The sequence below is a fragment of the Salvelinus namaycush genome, chromosome 39 (genome assembly GCF_016432855.1).
Source record: "Salvelinus namaycush isolate Seneca chromosome 39, SaNama_1.0, whole genome shotgun sequence".
Taxonomy (NCBI): Eukaryota; Metazoa; Chordata; class Actinopteri; order Salmoniformes; family Salmonidae; genus Salvelinus; species Salvelinus namaycush.
This window is the reverse complement of record NC_052345.1, coordinates 11,931,927-11,951,536: the sequence shown is the minus strand read 5'-3', so window position 1 is coordinate 11,951,536 and position 19,610 is coordinate 11,931,927. Positions and strand designations below refer to the sequence as shown.

At 45.4% G+C, this 19,610-nt stretch overlaps 2 protein-coding genes across 2 annotated transcripts in view; one reads left to right on the top strand and one right to left on the bottom strand.

The window, feature by feature from the left end:
- Nucleotides 1-609: 609 nt before the first annotated feature.
- Nucleotides 610-9,347, bottom strand: LOC120032625 (ubinuclein-2-like). The gene is made up of 10 exons (XM_038978796.1): nt 9,078-9,347; nt 8,532-8,602; nt 7,999-8,235; nt 7,208-7,318; nt 6,808-7,005; nt 4,814-4,856; nt 3,182-4,681; nt 2,747-2,933; nt 1,967-2,035; nt 610-1,626 (listed from the first exon to the last, which is right to left on the bottom strand). Exons 1-10 carry the CDS (start codon nt 9,345-9,347, stop codon nt 1,580-1,582), a joined length of 2,733 nt encoding a protein of 910 aa, XP_038834724.1. The 3' UTR covers nt 610-1,579.
- Nucleotides 9,347-19,610, top strand: part of LOC120032678 (myosin-10-like) — a gene marked incomplete at its 5' end in the record, with an annotated part of 36,058 nt that continues 25,794 nt past the window's right edge. Inside the window, 8 exons of the mRNA XM_038978876.1 lie at nt 9,347-9,406; nt 10,223-10,337; nt 16,769-16,962; nt 17,205-17,326; nt 17,467-17,536; nt 17,722-17,882; nt 18,257-18,365; nt 18,525-18,656. Coding sequence (XP_038834804.1) covers nt 9,347-9,406; nt 10,223-10,337; nt 16,769-16,962; nt 17,205-17,326; nt 17,467-17,536; nt 17,722-17,882; nt 18,257-18,365; nt 18,525-18,656 — 963 coding nt within the window. The remainder of the gene's footprint in view (nt 9,407-10,222; nt 10,338-16,768; nt 16,963-17,204; nt 17,327-17,466; nt 17,537-17,721; nt 17,883-18,256; nt 18,366-18,524; nt 18,657-19,610) is intronic.

Below are 19,610 nucleotides of genomic sequence, written 5' to 3'. Positions count from 1 at the left end.
AGAAGGGAGAGTTCTTTAGATGGGAAAAAGGACTCAGACGTACGTACACACAAACATTCGCAACTCCCAGAAATACATTGACAGCTGAGTAAGAGGTTGAAAGCCAAGCGACGACTTGCACTTTTGCATTGAAGCATTTATAGTCCTGCATAGTTCTTTAATGAAACTTACAAACTAAGGCGTTTTGTCATATTGAGTTGAGTGTTTGAGTTGATAGTTTTTTTTTACAAAGTAATTAATTACAATTTAAAAAAAAAAGTTCAAGTAAGCTACAATCTCGCATCTTTGTCCCCTCTCTCACCCTCCAAGAGGAGTCTAGCTTTTACAGTTCAAGTTTTTTCTCCAGAAAAGGTCCAGTGTGATTTTACAGCACCAAAGACATGCTGAACAAGAGAGGGGAATACTCACTCTCTCACACAACAGAGAAAAGGGGATATGCAATTCGCACACTCACACAGCACAGACTGACCTGGAAAGAAAATACAATTTATAATAATATATGTAGGTTGTGTATGTACACACACACACACACACACACACACACACACACACACACACACACACACACACACACACACACACACACACACACACACACACACACACACACACACACACACACACACACACACACACACAATCTCACTGGGCACACTCATACCTCTAAATATTTTTTTTTATCCCTGTGTAAATTACAAATAATTTATCCATTTTTATATTAGCTATACTACCTTAACAGTCAGTTGTGGGGAGCAGAGGCGACTTTAAAACAATCTATGGACACACCATCTCACATCGGAGACAAGTTAACAACTACCTTCCTCAGACAGTCAAGACAACGACCAAAAAATTAATTAATTAATTTATACTCAAATCTGCTTTAGACGAGAAAAAATTAAAACAGACTTAAATTCTAATTAAATTACTTCGCTAACAGCGTGCTCCCTCTCCTGGGTGGTTTTCATTACGGAACGGACACATTGGTGGCGTTTGCAGGTCGAGAGTACTTTGCACCTCTGAACAGAGTGCCAGCCATAATTTGCAAACTGATTCTACATGTAGAATCGAGGGAAAATGTCAACAATCAGACCCTCACCGGTGGGGTGGTCCGTAAAACAGACCGCGCCGAACAAACGGCAAATAGATCGACATTCGCTGCGGTATGTGCGCTCCGTTGGTGCACAACATAGCAAAACTCTTTTTAAACGAAAACCAGTGTTCAGGCAGTACTTCCTTGTTTCTGTATTTGTTTTTCTACGTTTGGAGCCTAATGAATACGACCCTGTCCTCATTCCACAGTGATAAAGGTCGGTCATGTAAACATGTTGACAAGAAAAAAATGTAAGGGAAAGAAATTCATTATCATTCACCCCAGGTCCATTTTATACCCAGTAATCATAAAAATACAGTTAAATTAAATTCATAAATCGTCATGGTGAGGGGTAATTGATTCTTCAGGTCCATATTGAGGGAAGAAGGCTCCTCCCCCCTGTATTATTACATCATTGTGTCCATCTGTCCAATCAAAGTGATCCTAGTGGACGTCTCGATGTCATTCTCTGTCCTCCGTCTCTATTGGTCAGTGGGACTTCCTCTTCATGTCGCCACCCTGGCTTTGGTTCGCATCTGAGGTGGGGGGGGGTTAAAATAATTTGTTACATCATGTGTAAATGACATGATGCAGAAAAATACTGAACACCTAACACACAGGGAGGAGATGCTTCATCGACAGACAAGACACGTGCTTCTAGTGTTAGCCTAGTCATGCAGTAACACAGGCATGCAAATCACCGCTAACAATGAAACAGGCAGACAGGTTGGGAAAGAATAGTTTACAGCCAAACAGTGAGTGAGCGATATCAACATGACGCAGGGAATGACAACAACACAAATGGAGGAAGGGAAGAGGAGGAGGGAGGTAAGGGAGGAGGAGGAGAAGTACTGGAGGAGGAGGTGTGAAGTTTACCTGAGAAAGCAAGCTGCAAGTGAGGAGGTAGAGCAGCCTGTGACCCTGACTGGAGACTCTTATACAGATCTGAGGAGAGATGGAGGGAGGGATGGACAGACAAGAGGAAGAAAGAGTGAGGAGGTTAAAAAAAGGGAAGCATGGAGAGGGGGAAGGGGTTGAGGAGAATAAAGGTGAGAAAAGGAACATTAAAAGATGAAAGTAGAATTTGAGTAAAACATCAAATCAGAAGGTGAGGGCAGATAAAAGGGAGGATGGATGGATGGACGGAGGGGGAGAAGGAGTGAGGGATTGGATGAGAAAACGAGACAGGCAGGGCAAGAGGGTTACAGTGAGAAACCTTTAGCATAGGCATATTAGAGCTGATTATATTTCAGTATGGATCCACAGCACGCACACACACACACTGCACACCACAACACTGACCATGAGTAACACAAACTAAGACTAGATGAATCTCAAGGGACCACAAACAAATCTATCTGCGGCTTCATTTATTTTGCCATCTTAATAAACACTGATTTTCTTTGTCATTTGATCAAATTCATCCAATAAAATGTCATACTAATGAAGTAGTAAATTCTAAAGACCTTTACCACATCATGATGTACAGTACAGACTTTTTCAGTGGAATTAAGAGCCCTAGAAGTTCTACTGAACCGTAGAGAACAGAGATAACAAATGCTTTATTTTTGATCCTATATATTTGCATGCCCGGTGCTTTGAAAGATCAGTCTTGTGGAGCCACTGCCAGTTGGGCACCGGTTGCCAATTACTCACCCATTAAGTCGCTCTGTGAGAGGCTGTATCCTGAGTTGGTGCCCGTGCCCAGGCCGCTGACCCCCGGGGCACCAGGAGGAGTGAAGTTGAGCAGCGATGGGAACTGGAAGGGCAGTGAGACGGGCACTAGCCCCCCCAGCATCCCAAAGCCAAGTGGCCCGCCCAGGAGGGGACTGCCAGCTGACACCTAGGAGGAAGGGGGAGGGAGAAAGAGAAAGAGAGAAGGGATCAGGTGACTCAACTTGGTGACATAAAGTGCCCGACACAATCTCTTCCTTTCTCTTCTGTTCTGTTCTGACGACGTGGCCAAGCCTTTGCAGAACATACTCAAAACTCAAGCGAGAAAAATGCAGTCAATATGTAAGAGGTGCTTCTCTTGATCCTGTTTTTCACACTTCTTGGCACTTTCTGGTCGCATGTGATTGGCTGACTCACCTGCGTCAGGTGTGAGGTGACGGAGGGTGTGGCCATGGTTGCCGTGGGCACCCGACTGCCTACAGCCTTGGCTCTGCCCACGGCCCTCTGTCTCTGTCCGTGACTGGTCGAGACCGTGCCGGAGGGGGAGGGGCTGTTGTCCGGACGACTGGTGACGGGCGACATGCGCATGGGGCTGCTGTTGGAGCTAGCGCTGCTAACGCTACTACTGCTAATGACACACGGAGCCTTCTGGCTCCCTGCGAAGCTATAACTGCCCTGGCCCGGCTTCACCTGACCCCCACCTTGGACACTAAATGGGGGGCGGAAGCCAGCAGTCTTGGGGGACTGGTACTGGAGAGGGCTGGAGATCATTTGAGAGTGAGAGAGGAGGTTGGAAGAGGAGGAGGAAGGGGAGGAGATGGGAGGAGGGGTGGGGGCAGGGGGGCGAGGGGTGAGCTTGATGATGGGGGAGGAGTTGTTGCTGTGGGAGGACTTGGTGAGAGTTGCCTGCATGGGGGTGATGAAGTTGGACTGGTGGTGGGGCTTGGATTTGCCCTGGTGGTGGGAGGGGGACTGGGAGGGTGAAGAGCCCACCGTGGAGGTGAGGTAGGAGGGTTGCTGGGGGCTCTTGGAGTTGAGCTGCTGAGGGCTCTTGGAGTTGAGCTGCTGGGGGTGTGAGTGGGAGTTGGTGGCACGGGACTGAGGGGAGGAAGAGGACATGTTGCTCATCATGACACTGCCGTTACTGCTGCTGTTGGCTTTGACACTGCTCTTCCCTAGTTCTGATATTGCCACCCCCATGCCCAGGGAGACCTTCTGATGGGGGGGCAGGAGCGGAGAGGCTGTGGGAGGGGGCCGCTGCTTGGTGGGCGGGGAGGGGGACGATGGTGGGTGGAGCTTACTCCCTCCAGTCATGCCCCCTTGCCTGTGAATGGCGGTTGCCATGCTGACATTGTGTCTCTGAGTCTGTCCCATAGAGCCTGCCCCTTTCATCACGCCGTACACTCCGTCGGCGCCACGAGACACCAACGTGGCCCCCGCGAGCTGCATGCGAGCCGACGACGCCGTGGAAGTGGAGGGAGAGGTAGATAGCGTGGTCTTAATGTTGGCCATCGATGGCATCGTCACCATCGTCGACAAGTTGGCGTTTATCTTGGAAAGAGAATGTGAGGTGAGTAGGGAAGACGAGGGGGAGTAGTGAGGGGTGATGGAGGGGGGGGAGGTGTTGGGGATCTGGAGAGGCGGGGGGGAGAGGGGGGAGGTGAGGGTGAGGTCAGTGACGCTGCCGTGGGGACCCAGGCCCTTGGCGGCTTGGCTGAGGAAGGCGAGGGCGTGGGAGACGGAATCCAGGGAGGGGGCGCGGAGGTCCTCGTCCAGCGAGTCGGACAGGCAGATGGGCTCCGAGGGGGACGAGGAGGTCCGGCGGGCCTGGATGACGGAGGGGGTGGAGGGGACGTGGGGGAGAGAAGGGGTGGTGGCGGTGGGGAGATTGGGCCTCTGCTGGATCCATTGGCCCTCCTGGAATACAGGGAAAGGACAAAGGTTAGCATTAGCCCCGCATCAGAACACATGGCACCGCAAGTAATACCAAATAACCATCTTGTAGAAAAGGTTACAAACGTCAATTGAGAGTGAAGAGATGTCACTGACCTTTGCTTTAGCCCTGGGGGTGGGGACCATCCTTTTCTTGACCCTGGACAGAGAAACCAACGGTGTGTTAAGTTAACATCCGCACAGGAATGCTAATCCATCTGTCAATCAATCATCTGTTTCTTCAGATATACTGTACATCTTCTATCCATATAGTCTATACATCCCATCACATACTCTGTGTGTGTGTGTGTATATATATACTAGTTAGGATCGAGGGAAAGATGAATGGAGCAAAGAGATCCTTGATGAAAACGTGTGTGTGTGTGTATATATATATATATATAATATATACACGTGTATATATACACACACACATATATAAATAATACACACACACACACAGAAAGTATTCAGACCCCTTGACTTTTTCCCCATTTTGTTACATTACAGCCTTCATTCTAAAATGTATTTAATCGTTTTTTCCCCTCATCAATCTACAGACTATCTACCCCATTATCACAAAGCAAAAACAGGTAAACGGAAATAACATTTACATAAGTATTCAGATCCTTTACTCAGGACTTTGTTGAAGCACCTTTGGTAGTGATTACTGCCTCTAGTCTTCTTGGGTATGACACTAGAAGCTTGGCACACCTGTATTTGGGAAGTTTCTCCCATTCTTCTCTGCAGATCCTGTTGGAAGGTGAACCTTCGCCCCAGTCTGAGATCCTGAGCGCTCTGTAGCATGTTTTCATCAAGGATCTCTTTGCTCTGTTCATCTTTCCCTCGATCCCGACTAGTCTCCCAGTTCCCGATGCTTAAAAATATCCCCAGAGCATGATGCTGCCACCACCATTCTTCACAGTAGGGATGGTGCCAGGTTTCCTCCAGACGTGACGCTTGGCATTCAGACCAAAGAGTTCAATCTTGGTTTCATCAGACCAGAGAATCTTGTTTCTCAAGGTCAGAGTCCTTTAGGTGCCTTTTGGCAAACTCCAAGCGGGCTGTCATGTGACTTTTACTGAGGCGTGGCTTCTGTCTGGCCACTCTAACATAAAGGCCTGATTGGTGGAGTGCTGCAGAGAAAGTTGTCCTTCTGGAAGGTTCTCCCATCTCCATAGAGGAACTCTGGAGCTTTGTCAGTGTGACCATCGGGTTCTTGGTCACCTCCCTGACCAAGGTCCTTCTCCCCTGATTGCTCAGTTTGGCCGGGCGGCCAGCTCTAGGAAGAATCTTGGTGGTTCCAAATTTCTTCCATGTAAGAATGATGGAGGCCACTGTGTTCTTGGGGACCTTCAATGCTGCAGACATTTTTTGGTACCCTTCCCCAGATCTGTGCCTCGACACAATCCTGTCTCGGAGCTCTACAGACAATTCCTTTGACTTCAACGCTTGGTTTTTGCTCCGTCAACTGTGCCTTTCCAAATCATGTCCAATCAATTGAATTTACCACAGGTGGACTCCAACCAAGGTGTAGAAACATCTCAAGGATGATCAATAGAAACAGGATGCACCTGAGCTCAATTTCGAGTCTCATAGCAAAGGGTCTGAATACTTATGTAAATAAGGTATTTATGTTTTTCTTTTTTAAATAAATTTGCATAAGACTCTAAAAACCTGTTTTTGCTTTGTCATTATGAGGTATTGTGTGTAGATTGATGAGGAAAAAATTGTATTTCATCAATTTTAGAATACAACTGTAACATAACAAAATGTGGAAAAAGTCAAGGGGTCTGAATACTTTCCGAATGCACCGTAGATTTATACTCCGGACTCCGACATTGCTCGTCCTAATATTTCTAAATCCCATTATTTTACTTTTTAGATTTGTGTGTATTGTTGTGCATTGTTAGATATTGCTGTATTGCTGCACTGTTGGAGCTAGGAACACAAGCATTTCGCTACACCCGCAATAAAGTTTGCGAGATATGTAAATGCGACTAATACAATTAGATTTGATCTGTCAATCAGGCATATATACAATAAAAGGTATAATTGCCATTTTAAAGCCAACTTATTTATAAGGTCCAACTATAGTTGAGATGACTTACATGTTGACAGTGAGGTGACTGTGTACAACACGGCTCTCCTTGAACAGCATCCTGGCCTGCATCCAGCCCTTGGGCCACAGTGGTTTGACCTCGTTCTCCATGAAGGCCTTGAGGTAATCCTCCACGGAGAGAGAGCACTGAGACGACTCCAGTTCATAGGAGCTCAACTTCACACGCACCAGGTTACACAGCAGCGACCTACACACACAGAGAGAGAGAGAAATGAAGGAAGCTTACTAATCTATTATCTTTTCAAATCAACCACTTCCTGTATGACTTTGCTCGAGAATTTCACTTTAGTGTCTAGGCCGGATTACTATAAAAGCACTTTGTGACAACTGCTGATGTGAAAATGTCTTTATAAATAAGATTTGATTGAGGGCAGTGGATGGGCCGTCACCTGAGCTTGTCGTCCCAGACAAACTTCTTCCGTGGGCCCATCATCCTCTTCCCCGGCTTCCCCTCGTCCTCCTCCTCTGATCCGTTCTTCTCTCCCTCTCCAGGCTGCTGCCTGCTAGGATCCAACACACACACCTCAGTACCAACATGTTCTAACAACCTCAATATATACCCGCAGAGGCAGAGACGCATATAAATAAAAGCAGTGATGAACACAGGCAGAGTAGGGCACTAAAAATAACCAAACACCCATTATGGATAAGCGATATAGCATTACAGTATATCAGGGGTACTCAACTACTATTTAAGACGGTCCAGTCATACAAATTTCCTAGGTGGCAAAGGTCAGGATGGATTTTGTCATTTAGTAACAAACCCCCACCCAACAACCCCAAACTGTTCAAATTGTTCACATCCTTCTTGTTGTTTGAAAGAAAATGTTGCCATTTTAAAGCTCATTTCCTGCAATTCTATACATTTTGCCATATGATACCTGAGTGAATTGCTCAACAAAATCAAATGGGGGCCCGCTAGGGGTCAAGGCCCCTGAGCGTACCCATCTACCTAACATGGGCTATTTGATCAACAGGACATTTCTGACAGGTACTAAATCGAAATAGCTCTCTGTCAGGGAATGTCAAACTGCCCAATGCAACATCAAATGTAGGAAAATGTCAAATGTAAAGTCGGGACTCGCGGTCCGTATTGACCCCGTTCTGGGTCCGCATCCGGACCACGGTCCGCCTGTTGAGTATGGCTGCAGTACACTATGGAGTATTGTAATCTTCTTACTTGGCAGCCTTAACCATGCAGTCCATGTTGTATCGTTGGATCTGCTCGGGCATCACACTGCACACAGCCAGCTTCAGCTTCAACAGGGGCGTACGCAGACGGTCATCCTGGATGTTGAGGCTAAGCTTCTTGAGGCGTTTGAGAAGGGCCTCTTTATTGCAGGGCACAAAGGCCTCCAGGTGAGAATACACCTCCCCACGTAGCCCCATCGGCTGCTCCTGCGCCTGCAGCTCAATACTGGGGGAGGAGAGAGTGGAGGGAAGGGAGAGGAGCAACAGAGGGAATTAACAGGAGTGAGAGAAAGGGGGGATGGAGAGAAAGATGGTAAGCAAGGAAAGGGGATAAAGAAGAGACGACAAAGAATAAAACCATTTGCGTGCGAGAGAAAAAGATGTTGGGAGAAATGTACAACAGAGTGGGGGTGAAAAAGACAGGAAAAGAGATGAACAATCGACTCCAATATCAGCATTAAGACACATTCAGGGTGGAGACGGAGAGAGATGTACAATGTGTCAAAAGAATGACTAACTCACTCCAGTAGGATGTTATTCATATCCAGGGTGAAGAATTTCTTCCTTCCCTCTTGATCAAACTGACGAGAGGCCTGTGAAGAAAAGAGGTTGGTGAGCATACTGTCTTCCATGGAAAGACGCGCAAAAGCAAAAAGGAGCCTTCCGTGTCAGTTTCAAAATGGCTGCATCGTCATCTTGACAGTTTTCGCTCATCCTTGATTTGTCACTCTCTCTTTCTTCTCTCTCCCTTTTGGCCACCAGTTGTCTGTTGCTAGTCTACCTTTCTTTCATGTGTTTTGCTCTCATCCGCTCTTCCTTTCTGCTCTGCTTTTCTCTAACCTCTCCTCGCATTTTTACCACCCTGTCAAGAAATGCATTACAAATCTTCCAAGAACTGACACTATTTTAAGTGATATCATCATGGTTTAAGAAAATGGCTGCCACACATTTCAACTGTACAAAATTCCAGGAAGTTACTCAACAATTAAATCAAGGGATGATCACATAAACTTTAAATAAACAAATCAATCTATGATAAACTGGAAAAGCCCCATCAGTGCGACTCACCGCCCGTAGGTCCTCGATGCGCTTGATGAGGGGGGCGGGCAGGCCGTCAGGGAGCGGAGGTGGGTGTAGGAGACCCCCTGCAACCCCCAGCCCCCTCCCTAACCCGCCCCCACTCGGCTTCGGCCCTGAAACTCCAATTCCCATCAGGCCATTCTCTCTCCCGGGCGTGGCCACATGCGGATTAGCCGAGCTGTCCAGAAGGCTGAAGTCCAGGTCACCCAGAAGATCCTGAAGCTCCTTCTCATTTGCCGAGCCCAGCAGTGACATCATGGCAGCCCAGACAGCTAAAGGACAAGGCTGACTTCTGCATCATCCACTACGCTGGCAAGGTACGGACCGGTGAGATTACATATAGCGGGTGGAGGATAGTTTAAGGGATAGTTTGGTTTTTATTTGTAACCCAAAGATTGGTGTAAAAATACAGAAAACTATCCCTTTAAAAACGTATGGCTCTGCCGTATTCCTCGAGTCAAAGATTAAACATTTACAATGCACTGGGATGTATTATAGACCGATTTTTCCGCTGAGGCAATTTTTGTGGCTATTTTTATGTATCCACTTACAAGTTACTTTGGTTTACGTCATCTGCACTACTTGTAGACCCCAGAGCCTTTGGCTTGTAGTGTTCTTGGAGGCACACCAGGTCCTTTTGGAAAGCCACCGTTATAATGTGTCCTGAGGCATTGTCTGTTCCGTCACTAGCCCCTATCCTGTTCCCATCAACCTCTGGCTGCTGTATCGCTCTTGACGCACAACTTCTCCTCTGTGGTATTCAAATCCCGCAGGAGTATCACCCTGGTTTTATGTATCAGATACGTGGGAGGAGGTTTGGCTAGTTTCTCTAGCGTCCATTCAGTGTTGCGCAATAGAGACCCGGGCCCTTTCCAGTGCAGGCAGTCCTGCTGTACACCGTAACCACATCTGTTTAATATTATGTCCACGTTGTCTTTAAACACACTTTTCTGGAATGATTTGGAGTCTTATGTCACCCCTAGTGAAATGAATTTGGAACCTCAACAGTCATTTTGTTGTATATCACCACTCTCCGACAGTTCAATTCAATAAACTTTATTCATCCCTGAAGGGCTATTATTGCTTATATCTCTCTAGGCCTGGATGGCTCTGACCTTCTCCCCCCTCCCCAGGTGGACTACAAGGCAGATGAGTGGCTGATGAAGAACATGGACCCCCTGAATGACAACGTGGCCACGCTGCTCAACCAGTCCACTGACAAGTTTGTGTCGGAGCTCTGGAAAGATGGTAAGTTATGTCCCCTGTCCTGTCCACATGGTTAACAGAGAAGGAATGTGTTAGCACCGGCTTGATGATGAACAGTTATTATTCGTTAGATTGGTTAATTCATCATAATTTAAGCCTATTTGTTTTAGGGATTGTCAATGTACAATGTTTGCTGCTTATTTAGTTAACATGGTACTAATAGTAATCAGTCGGACTTCAGCCTACTAACCTCTGTTTATGTTTTCAACCTTTTTTGTGTTTTTATTTTCTCTTCTGTCAGGTGTTTTTATCCCCCTGTCTCTCTGTATCGTAGAGATACAGAACAATGTCACTAGTCTTGATGAGCCTCCAGGTGAATGTTCTTAGCTGTAGAAGGTTCCATGCTTAGCAGCGCAGCATGGCGTTGTCCATAGAGATAGATGACGTTTTATGTTATGACATGCTGATGTAGATCCATGGCTTACCAGCGCAGCATGGTGTTGCTCATAGAGATAGATGACGTTTTATGTTATGACATGCTGATGTAGATCCATGGCTTAGCAGCGCAGCATGGCGTTGTCCATAGAGATAGATGACGTTTTATGTTATGACATGCTGATGTAGATCCATGGCTTACCCGCGCAGCATGGTGTTGCTCATAGAGATAGATGACGTTTTATGTTATGACATGCTGATGTAGATCCATGGCTTAGCAGCGCAGCATGGTGTTGCTCATAGAGATAGATGACGTTTTATGTTATGACATGCTGATGTAGATCCATGGCTTAGCAGCGCAGCATGGTGTTGCTCATAGAGATAGATGACGTTTTATGTTATGACATGCTGATGTAGATCCATGGCTTAGCAGCGCAGCATGGTGTTGTTCATAGAGATAGATGACGTTTTATGTTATGACATGCTGATGTAGATCCATGGCTTAGCAGCGCAGCATGGTGTTGTTCATAGAGATAGATGACGTTTTATGTTATGACATGCTGATGTAGATCCATGGCTTAGCAGCGCAGCATGGCGTTGTCCATAGAGATAGATGACGTTTTATGTTATGACATGCTGATGTAGATCCATGGCTTACCAGCGCAGCATGGTGTTGCTCATAGAGATAGATGACGTTTTATGTTATGACATGCTGATGTAGATCCATGGCTTAGCAGCGCAGCATGGTGTTGTCCATAGAGATAGATGACGTTTTATGTTATGACATGCTGATGTAGATCCATGGCTTAGCAGCGCAGCATGGTGTTGCTCATAGAGATAGATGACGTTTTATGTTATGACATGCTGATGTAGATCCATGGCTTACCAGCGCAGCATGGCGTTGCTCATAGAGATAGATGACGTTTTATGTTATGACATGCTGATGTAGATCCATGGCTTAGCAGTGCATCATGGTGAAGCCTACCTCCATACAGAGGCTCCCGTCGCTCCTAGGCTGCATGCCATTGTTGGTCGTCTATGTCTCAGTACTAGTGTAGTAGTCAATAGGCCATTGGAATGCAATACCTTTCAGCAATGCTCTACTCCTGCTAGCATTAGATACTGCCTACTTAGACTAAATTGGTCTGAAAAGCCTGTTTTATTGTTTTGTTCAATTTAAATTATTTAATGATTACATCATGAAGAAAATACAACAAACAATAATACAGACTTTTCAGAGCAATTTATTCCACTTCCCAGAGAGTAGTTATAGTATAGGTACCTAATCATTTGGTCACGGGACCTATTTTGTATTAGAACCAATACGGAAGTGTCTGCCAATTTACTACTTGGAATACAGGAGACCTAATGTCTTATACAGACAGGTGTCACGCTTCAAATATCACTGTTGTTGACAACACACACAACCAAAATTATTCACAGATGTCTTCCTATTTCCACACAATCTGTCACGGTTCCCTGCCCCAATAGGGCATAAACCAAACATTCTGCTTATTGCTACTGCTTATACACACAAATCATGTTAAAAAAACATTTGAATATCTTTTTGCTTTTCTAACCGTGAATGAGGCTGTCCTCCAGAACTTATAGGCAACCTTCTATCACCATCCACGTTCCTCCTTTGTCCTTCTCCATGGACTACTTCTCTACAACCTACCCTACCGTACTAGTACTCAAGCATGACACTTTATCCATACACACACACTCTACGGCCTCACGGCCACTGCGGCTGGGACTTTCGTCCCACTTACGGATCTTGCAGGGGAACACCCCCCACTAGAGACCTATCCTACACGGAACCTACCCTACACTGTAGTGTCACCTACGGAACTTGCAGAGAACTAGCTCCACTCGGGACCTATTCGTACGGAACCTACCCGTAACCCTATATTTCTATGGATCTTGCAGAGGAACACCCCCACTTGGGACCTATCCGTACAGAACCTACCCTACACCATATATTTACGACTGGTCGTAACGCGAAGGAACTACTGAATAAACTTAGGCTTTCTAGGTCCGTATCCTATAATTCGTTCAGCCTACGACTCTCATCTCCCCAAGATGTCAGAATGAGTGGTAACAGATGTAGGAACTGTGTCTACCTTGTTTTTGGTGCCGGCTCCTGTTTCACTGATTCGGACTCTTTAGTTCGACTGTAAATCGTGGTGAATCCTGCCGACAACGCCAACTGTTAGGTTCTGAACAAGCAGAAGCTCAAACCAAGTTTATTGACCCACTGGGTCATACAGCTGCAAAGACAAAGACATGTTTACATAAGCACATATATTTATACCCTCCTACGAGGCAGAGTCAACTCTTTGCACATCTTGACAGCCACTACACCTCTGTTGCTAGGCAGGAACTTAATTGGTTCCTCTCACTGGTGTAGTCATGGCCCTGCCTGATGCTGGAACCTTCGTGGGCGTGGAAGTATATGTGTGTGGGATTGGACTGTTCCTTCTCACTTCATCTGACCTGACCTCGGGCCGGATTCCTCGCTCCTCCCTAAGCCACGACTATCCTACCTTATCAGTGACTGAAACCAGACTGTTGCCTGGTGTTCTAGTCTGGTAACATGACTAAGTATATTTCAAGCTAGAATCCAACAATAGTGACAGAATCACACATTACTTCCCAAACAAAGTACATTTCTTGTCTCCTTGGCTATAGAAGGTTGTAGCATAGCCTCTGAATGTCATAGAGACAAACCAAAGATATCCCATATGCGTATGCGTCTTTCCCCTGCGTTTTACAACTTGTTTCTAGCACAAACATTGCGTTATAGATCACTTTATATAATCAGGTAAAAAAAAAAAAAGGAAAATATTAAGCTAGCAAGGGGTAGCCCTATGCTTTTAGCCATTTTCTTTAACCAAAGCCACATAAATTCGCGCCCTGGTTTTAAATTAACACGCCAAGCCTCCACTGACACTGAGATATTTAAGGAGTGTATGGTGTCTGAAGGAATTGGCTGACAAAGTCTATGGATAGTGGACTATAATTTCATCTGTCAAACAGGTAGGCCTACTTCTTATGTCTTGAATAGGAAGAAAAAGGCTCCAACACAAAGCCCTCTTGTTGTTAGTAGCCTAAAGTCAAATTAAAATGAAGATCGTTTAAATGAATTAGGCCTTCTTGAATTAGCATTTCAGCACCCATGCGCTGTCAATCTCCGTGGCTGCCAAGTAATGTAAATTACTTGAATATGGCTTATTGTGAGGTCAGTAACTATGATAAATAGCTTCATTATGGGCAACGAAACATAGTTTTTTATTAAAATCAATTATAGCAGTAGCAAGCTTACCTCCGGTCCTCCTTCTCATCTTCACGTTCTTCCTCTCAAACTGAACAGGACATCAGTAGGGCTAGTCCGCACACACAAATATAGCATTTTGGGGACGAAGCCTTTGACTTGCCTCCTGAAGTGCCACCGTACACAGCACAACCATTGGTTAGGCTGCACAAAAGACTTTAGGCCTACATCAACAAGAGCAGGGCAGGCCAAGGCTCATGATTGGGACAGCCTATCAATTGCTGTGTGTAACTCAACTCTCCCTCACTCTCTCTCACTTTCTCTACCGCACCTGCTGTCTCGACCTCTGAATGCTCGGCTATGAAAAGCCAACTGACATTTACACCTGAGGTGCTGATGTGTTGCACCCTCTATAACGACTATTATTATATGACCCTGCTGGTCATCTATGAACATTTAAACATCTTGGTCTTAATGGCAATGCACTCTTATAATCTCTACCCGGCACAGCCAGAAGAGGACTGGCCACCCCTCAGAGCCTGGTTCCTCTCTAGGTTTCTTCCTCGGTTCCTGCCTTCCTAGGGAGTTTTTCTTAGCCTTCGTGCTTCTACATCTGCATTGCTTGCTGTTTGGGGTTTTAGGCTGGGTTTCTGTATAAGCACTTTGTGACATCTGCTGACGTAAAAAGGGCTTTATAAATCAATTTGATTGATTGATTGAGAGTGTAGCCTATTTTTACACCATCCCAGCAGTGCAAAAACTTGGGAAGGAAGTACATTTTCTTCAAAATATAATGTTGCCCTGTACTTTTCCAAGCATGCTCTTCATATAGCCTAGGCCTATAGTCTAAGGATCATTTTATTGAGACCACAGTAGTGGCACTTGATATTGCGCGCCCAGCAGAGAATCAGGGATGAGGGGCATCATCAGGCACACATCCAGATATAATAAACAACTAATTCTCAAACACTGAGCAATACACTCTTAGAAAAAAGTGTTCTTCAAATGTCCCCATAGAATAAACATTTTTGGTTCCAGGTAGAAACCTTTTTGGTTCCAGGTAGAATCCTTTTTGGTTCCAGGTAGAATCCTTTTTGGTTCCAGGTAGAACACTTTTTGGTTCCAGGTAGAACTCTTTTTGGTTCCTTGAAACTCAAAAGGGTTCTGCCTGGAACCAAAAAGGGTTCTTCAAAGGGTTATCCTATGGGGACAGCCAAAGAACCCCTTTAAGTTCTAGATAGCAAAGAAAAATCTATGAGTGTATGACATTTAATCAATTCCAAATTACATGATCCTCCCCTGGACTAAATAAAAAAAAAATACTAAACTCTCTCCCTGACTGAAATTGAAAAAGCATGCCCCTCCCCCATTTCCCTCAGGGTAACAATAGTGTACATTTCGACCGCTTCCTAACAGTATGGTGGAAAGGTTAAGAGCACTGGTTATTCAGTATTCCGAACCAAAGCCTATTCTCCTGTCTGGGTTTTATTCCCTTTCCAAGGCATATATTTAAGCGTAAAGGGAATTAAAGAATTGAGGCTTGACTGAGGAAAGATTAATGGCATTCATTTCCCCCTTTTATTTTTTCAAAGTAGCAGAGAATTGGAACCACATGTAGTATTTGGCATTTCTCTTGGCCCGATTCTACAGTACTATAGACGTTGATACACAGCAGGTGTGACAGTGATACAATATCTACAGACTAAAAACTGAAAGTCTGGAACTTTGTAGGACATTCCTAGAGTTCTGTCTGCCTGAAACCCTAGGAGATAACACAGTTGGAGGTTTGATTTTGATAAATTACCTGTATGGACACTTGGATAAACAATAGTTAATTCATCAGCATGCCTCATATCAAAACTTATGCCACATGTTGGAAATATAATGCTTGGCAACACGCCAGCCCAGCAATAATGTCACACCAAAATGAAACAAGGCATGTTGAGAATCTGAAGTTACGGATATGAAATGGCCCTGTGTGACTGACTGTCAGATTATGCTAATATGATGGAAAAAAGACAATGTGTAGGAAAGGTCCCAGGCTGTGAAATGCCTTTAGTTTCATACCAAAGAATAGGTATTTCATTTGTAGTTATCCTAAAAGGTTGTCACTTTGAATGACTGCTGAAAGGAGTAGTGTGGGAACGTAGTGCTCAAGAAGACCTGTTTTTACCACTAGCAACCATCAGCTGTACTTAGCCTGAAGAACGTTTACGAATACAGACCCTGGAACCAAGCATGTATACTGTATAGCAGTGGTTCCCAACTCCAGTCCTCCAGTACCCCCAACAGCACACATCGTTGTTGTAGCCCCAGATAAAAGCGCCTGATTCAACTCATCGAGGGCTTGATGATTACTTGACGTGTTGAATCAGTTGTGCTTGTCCGGGACTACAGTTTTAGGTGATCCTCTTGCCCTGTCCTTGCCCCACCCCCACAAATCCACAGAGGCTGCCAATCATACTTAGAGGTCCTCATCTATCTACACCTGCAGCTGACACACATTTCTGCTGGCTGCTGCTACTCCCAGCATCCTGTCTGTCTGTCTGTCTGTCTGTCTGTCTGTCTGTCTGTCTGTCTGTCTGTCTGTCTGTCTGTCTGTCTGTCTGTCTGTCTGTCTGTCTGTCTGTCTGTCTGTCTGTCTGTCTGTCTGTCTGTCTGTCTGTCTGTCTGTCTGTCTGTGATCTAGCTCCCAACACCTCTCTCCAAGTCTGACCCCCCCTATCTTCTAACCCCTTTCCTTCCCTCTCTCTCTCCTCGCCAGTGGACCGCATCGTGGGCCTGGACCAGGTGGCGGGCATGGCGGAGACGACGTTCGGCGCCACCTACAAGACCAAGAAGGGCATGTTCCGCACGGTGGGCCAGCTCTACAAGGAGTCCCTCACCAAGCTCATGGCCACCTTGAGGAACACCAACCCCAACTTCGTCCGCTGTATTATCCCCAACCACGAGAAGAAGGTGAGTAGTATATCCTGTCATACTTTACATGTCAGTCTAACTATACCAGGCCACCTGTTCTATACTATAGCCAACAGAAGGGGTGAGACTTGAATTGATCTCTTAATTTCAGGGTTTTCTCTGAGTATATATTGCTAGACCTTCTGTAGACACAAGGTTAATAGGTAATACTCTTTGCTTGTACACCTGTACCAGATTTTTGTACTATTTATTTATAACACTTCATCTCTCTCCCATGTCAGGCTGGTAAGCTGGAGCCCCATCTGGTTCTGGACCAGCTGAGGTGTAATGGAGTTCTGGAGGGGATCCGTATCTGCAGACAGGGCTTCCCCAACCGCATCGTCTTCCAGGAGTTCAGACAGAGGTAACCACGGAAACAGGACACATAACTATTGTGCTTGTGTTCTTTGTCTTCACTGTGAGCCGACTAGACTGCCCTCACTTACAGTGATCTCTGGGAATATGCCAGTGCGTTAACTCCTAATACCTCTCTATTTATCCCAGGTACGAGATCCTGACCCCTAATGCCATCCCCAAGGGCTTCATGGACGGGAAACAGGCCTGCGAGAGGATGGTAAAGGGCTTCCAATGTTATCTATTAATTAACTAACACAATGAGAAAAAGTGTTGAAACTCATGAAAATATGAGTTGTGTCAATGCACCACCCTGTTTAAAATGATGCAAATAACAAATAAAAAAGATCTGATTTGCATGCTGACTTTCCTCATTTACTCGTATTCTCCTGTGTATTGTAACAGATCCGAGCGTTGGAACTGGACCCCAACCTGTTCCGTATCGGCCAGAGTAAGATCTTCTTCAGGACCGGAGTCCTGGCCCACCTGGAGGAGGAGAGAGACCTGAAGATCACTGACATCATCATCTACTTCCAGTCTGTCTGCCGCGGCTACCTGGCACGCAAGTGAGTCATTAGGATTAACAATTGATTTATAACTTAATTCATATTTATATAGCCAGACTTTCCAGACTTCCAGGCTTCAAATCACTTTGCATAGTAAGTACCATGACTCAGCAGCCCCACTGTCTGTCCCCTATCACTCAGTCAAGTAGGTTTAAATGTCCACCTCATTACTGAGGCATGTTCATGCCCTTTGATTTCAATGCAATTCACAAAAATGGGGCATAAGTACAGATAAGTTATGAAGTTGCTAAAACTGCTAAGTCAAGTCAAAATGATACTGTATGTGTTATGTTTTGGGATACAGCTGTGGCCAAGTTAAGTAGCTAAAGTAAAGCTGTATGTGATATCAGTCTCTTAATTATGCATCTCCTCAGGGCATTTGCTAAGAAGCAGCAGCAGCTGAGTGCTCTGAAGGTCCTCCAGAGGAACTGTGCTGCCTACCTCAAGCTGCGCCACTGGCAGTGGTGGAGACTCTTCACCAAGGTGAGTGGGGGTTTTACTGATGGAGCGTGCCGTGAGACCACATCTACACCCACTGTTAACAGGATGCATATGACCATTTCTCTACACCTTATCCTATTCCTTTCTTCCTTTCCTCCCTCCCCTGACCTTGATGGGACCCTCCTCCTTTTTCTCTTCCAGGTGAAACCTCTGCTCCAGGTGACCCGGCAGGAGGAGGAGATGCAGACCAAAGACGAGGAGCTGGTCAAGGTGAAGGAGAGACAGAGCAAGGTGGAGGGAGAGCTGGTGGAGATGGAGAGGAAACACCAACAGGTGAGTTACTACCTGGAGCTCTACCTGATCCCCTTACCATGGTTCTATATCTCAATTTAGCTATTCTTCTGAAGTATGCACTGCCGAAGATAAAACAGCATATGAACTTACTCCAGCCATTGTTAATGTCGTTGGCTTCCATAGTTCATGCTGTGTAGTACTAGTTCGGCCACTGGGTTTGAAAGTTGAGTAGTACACTCTTAAAAGGGTTCTGCTGTTGTCCCCATAGGAGAACCATTTTTGGTTCCAAGTAGAACTCTTTTGGGTTCCATGTAGAACCCTCTGTGGAAAGTAGAGGTCAACCGGCATGGCCGACCGGCATGGCCGATTAATTAGGGCCGATTTCAAGTTTTCATAACAATCGGTAATCGTCAATTTTGGACGCCGATTATGGCCGATTACATTGCACTCCACGAGGAGACTGCGTGGCAGGCTGACCACCTGTTACTCGAGTGCAGCAAGGAGCTAAGGTAAGTTTCTAGCTAGCATTAAACTTATCTTATAAAATAAAAATCTTATAAAAAACAATCAATCAAAAAAGCACTGTCGTTGCACCAATGTACCTAATCATAAACATCAATGCCTTTCTTAAAATCAATACACAAGTATATTTTTTTTAACCTGCATATTTAGTTAAAATAAATTAATGTTAGCAGGTAATGTTAACTAGGGAAATTATGTCACTTCTCTTGCGTTCTGTGCAAGCAGAGTCAGGGTATATGCAGCAGTTTGGGCCGCCTGGCTCGTTGCGAACTGTGTGAAGACCATTTCTTTCTAACAAAGACCGTAATTAATTTGCCAGAATTTTACATAATTATGACATAACATTGAAGGTTGTGCCATGTAACAGCAATATTTAGACTTATGGATGCCACCCGTTCGATAAAATACGGAACGGTTCCGTATTTCACTGAAAGAATAAACGTTTTGTTTTCAAAATTATAGTTTCCGGAT

Bases quoted from the DNA above. Each gene is read 5' to 3' on its own strand.
- LOC120032625 (XM_038978796.1), bottom strand. From the start codon at position 9,347: ATGATGTCACTGCTGGGCTCGGCAAATGAGAAGGAGCTTCAGGATCTT. The intron at 8,236-8,531 runs GTGAGTTAGTCA...CTCCTCCCCCAG, and splicing joins ATGAATAACATCCTACTGGA to TATTGAGCTGCAGGCGCAGG. The intron at 2,934-3,181 runs GTGAGTCAGCCA...CCTTCCTCCTAG, and splicing joins TCACCTCACACCTGACGCAG to GTGTCAGCTGGCAGTCCCCT.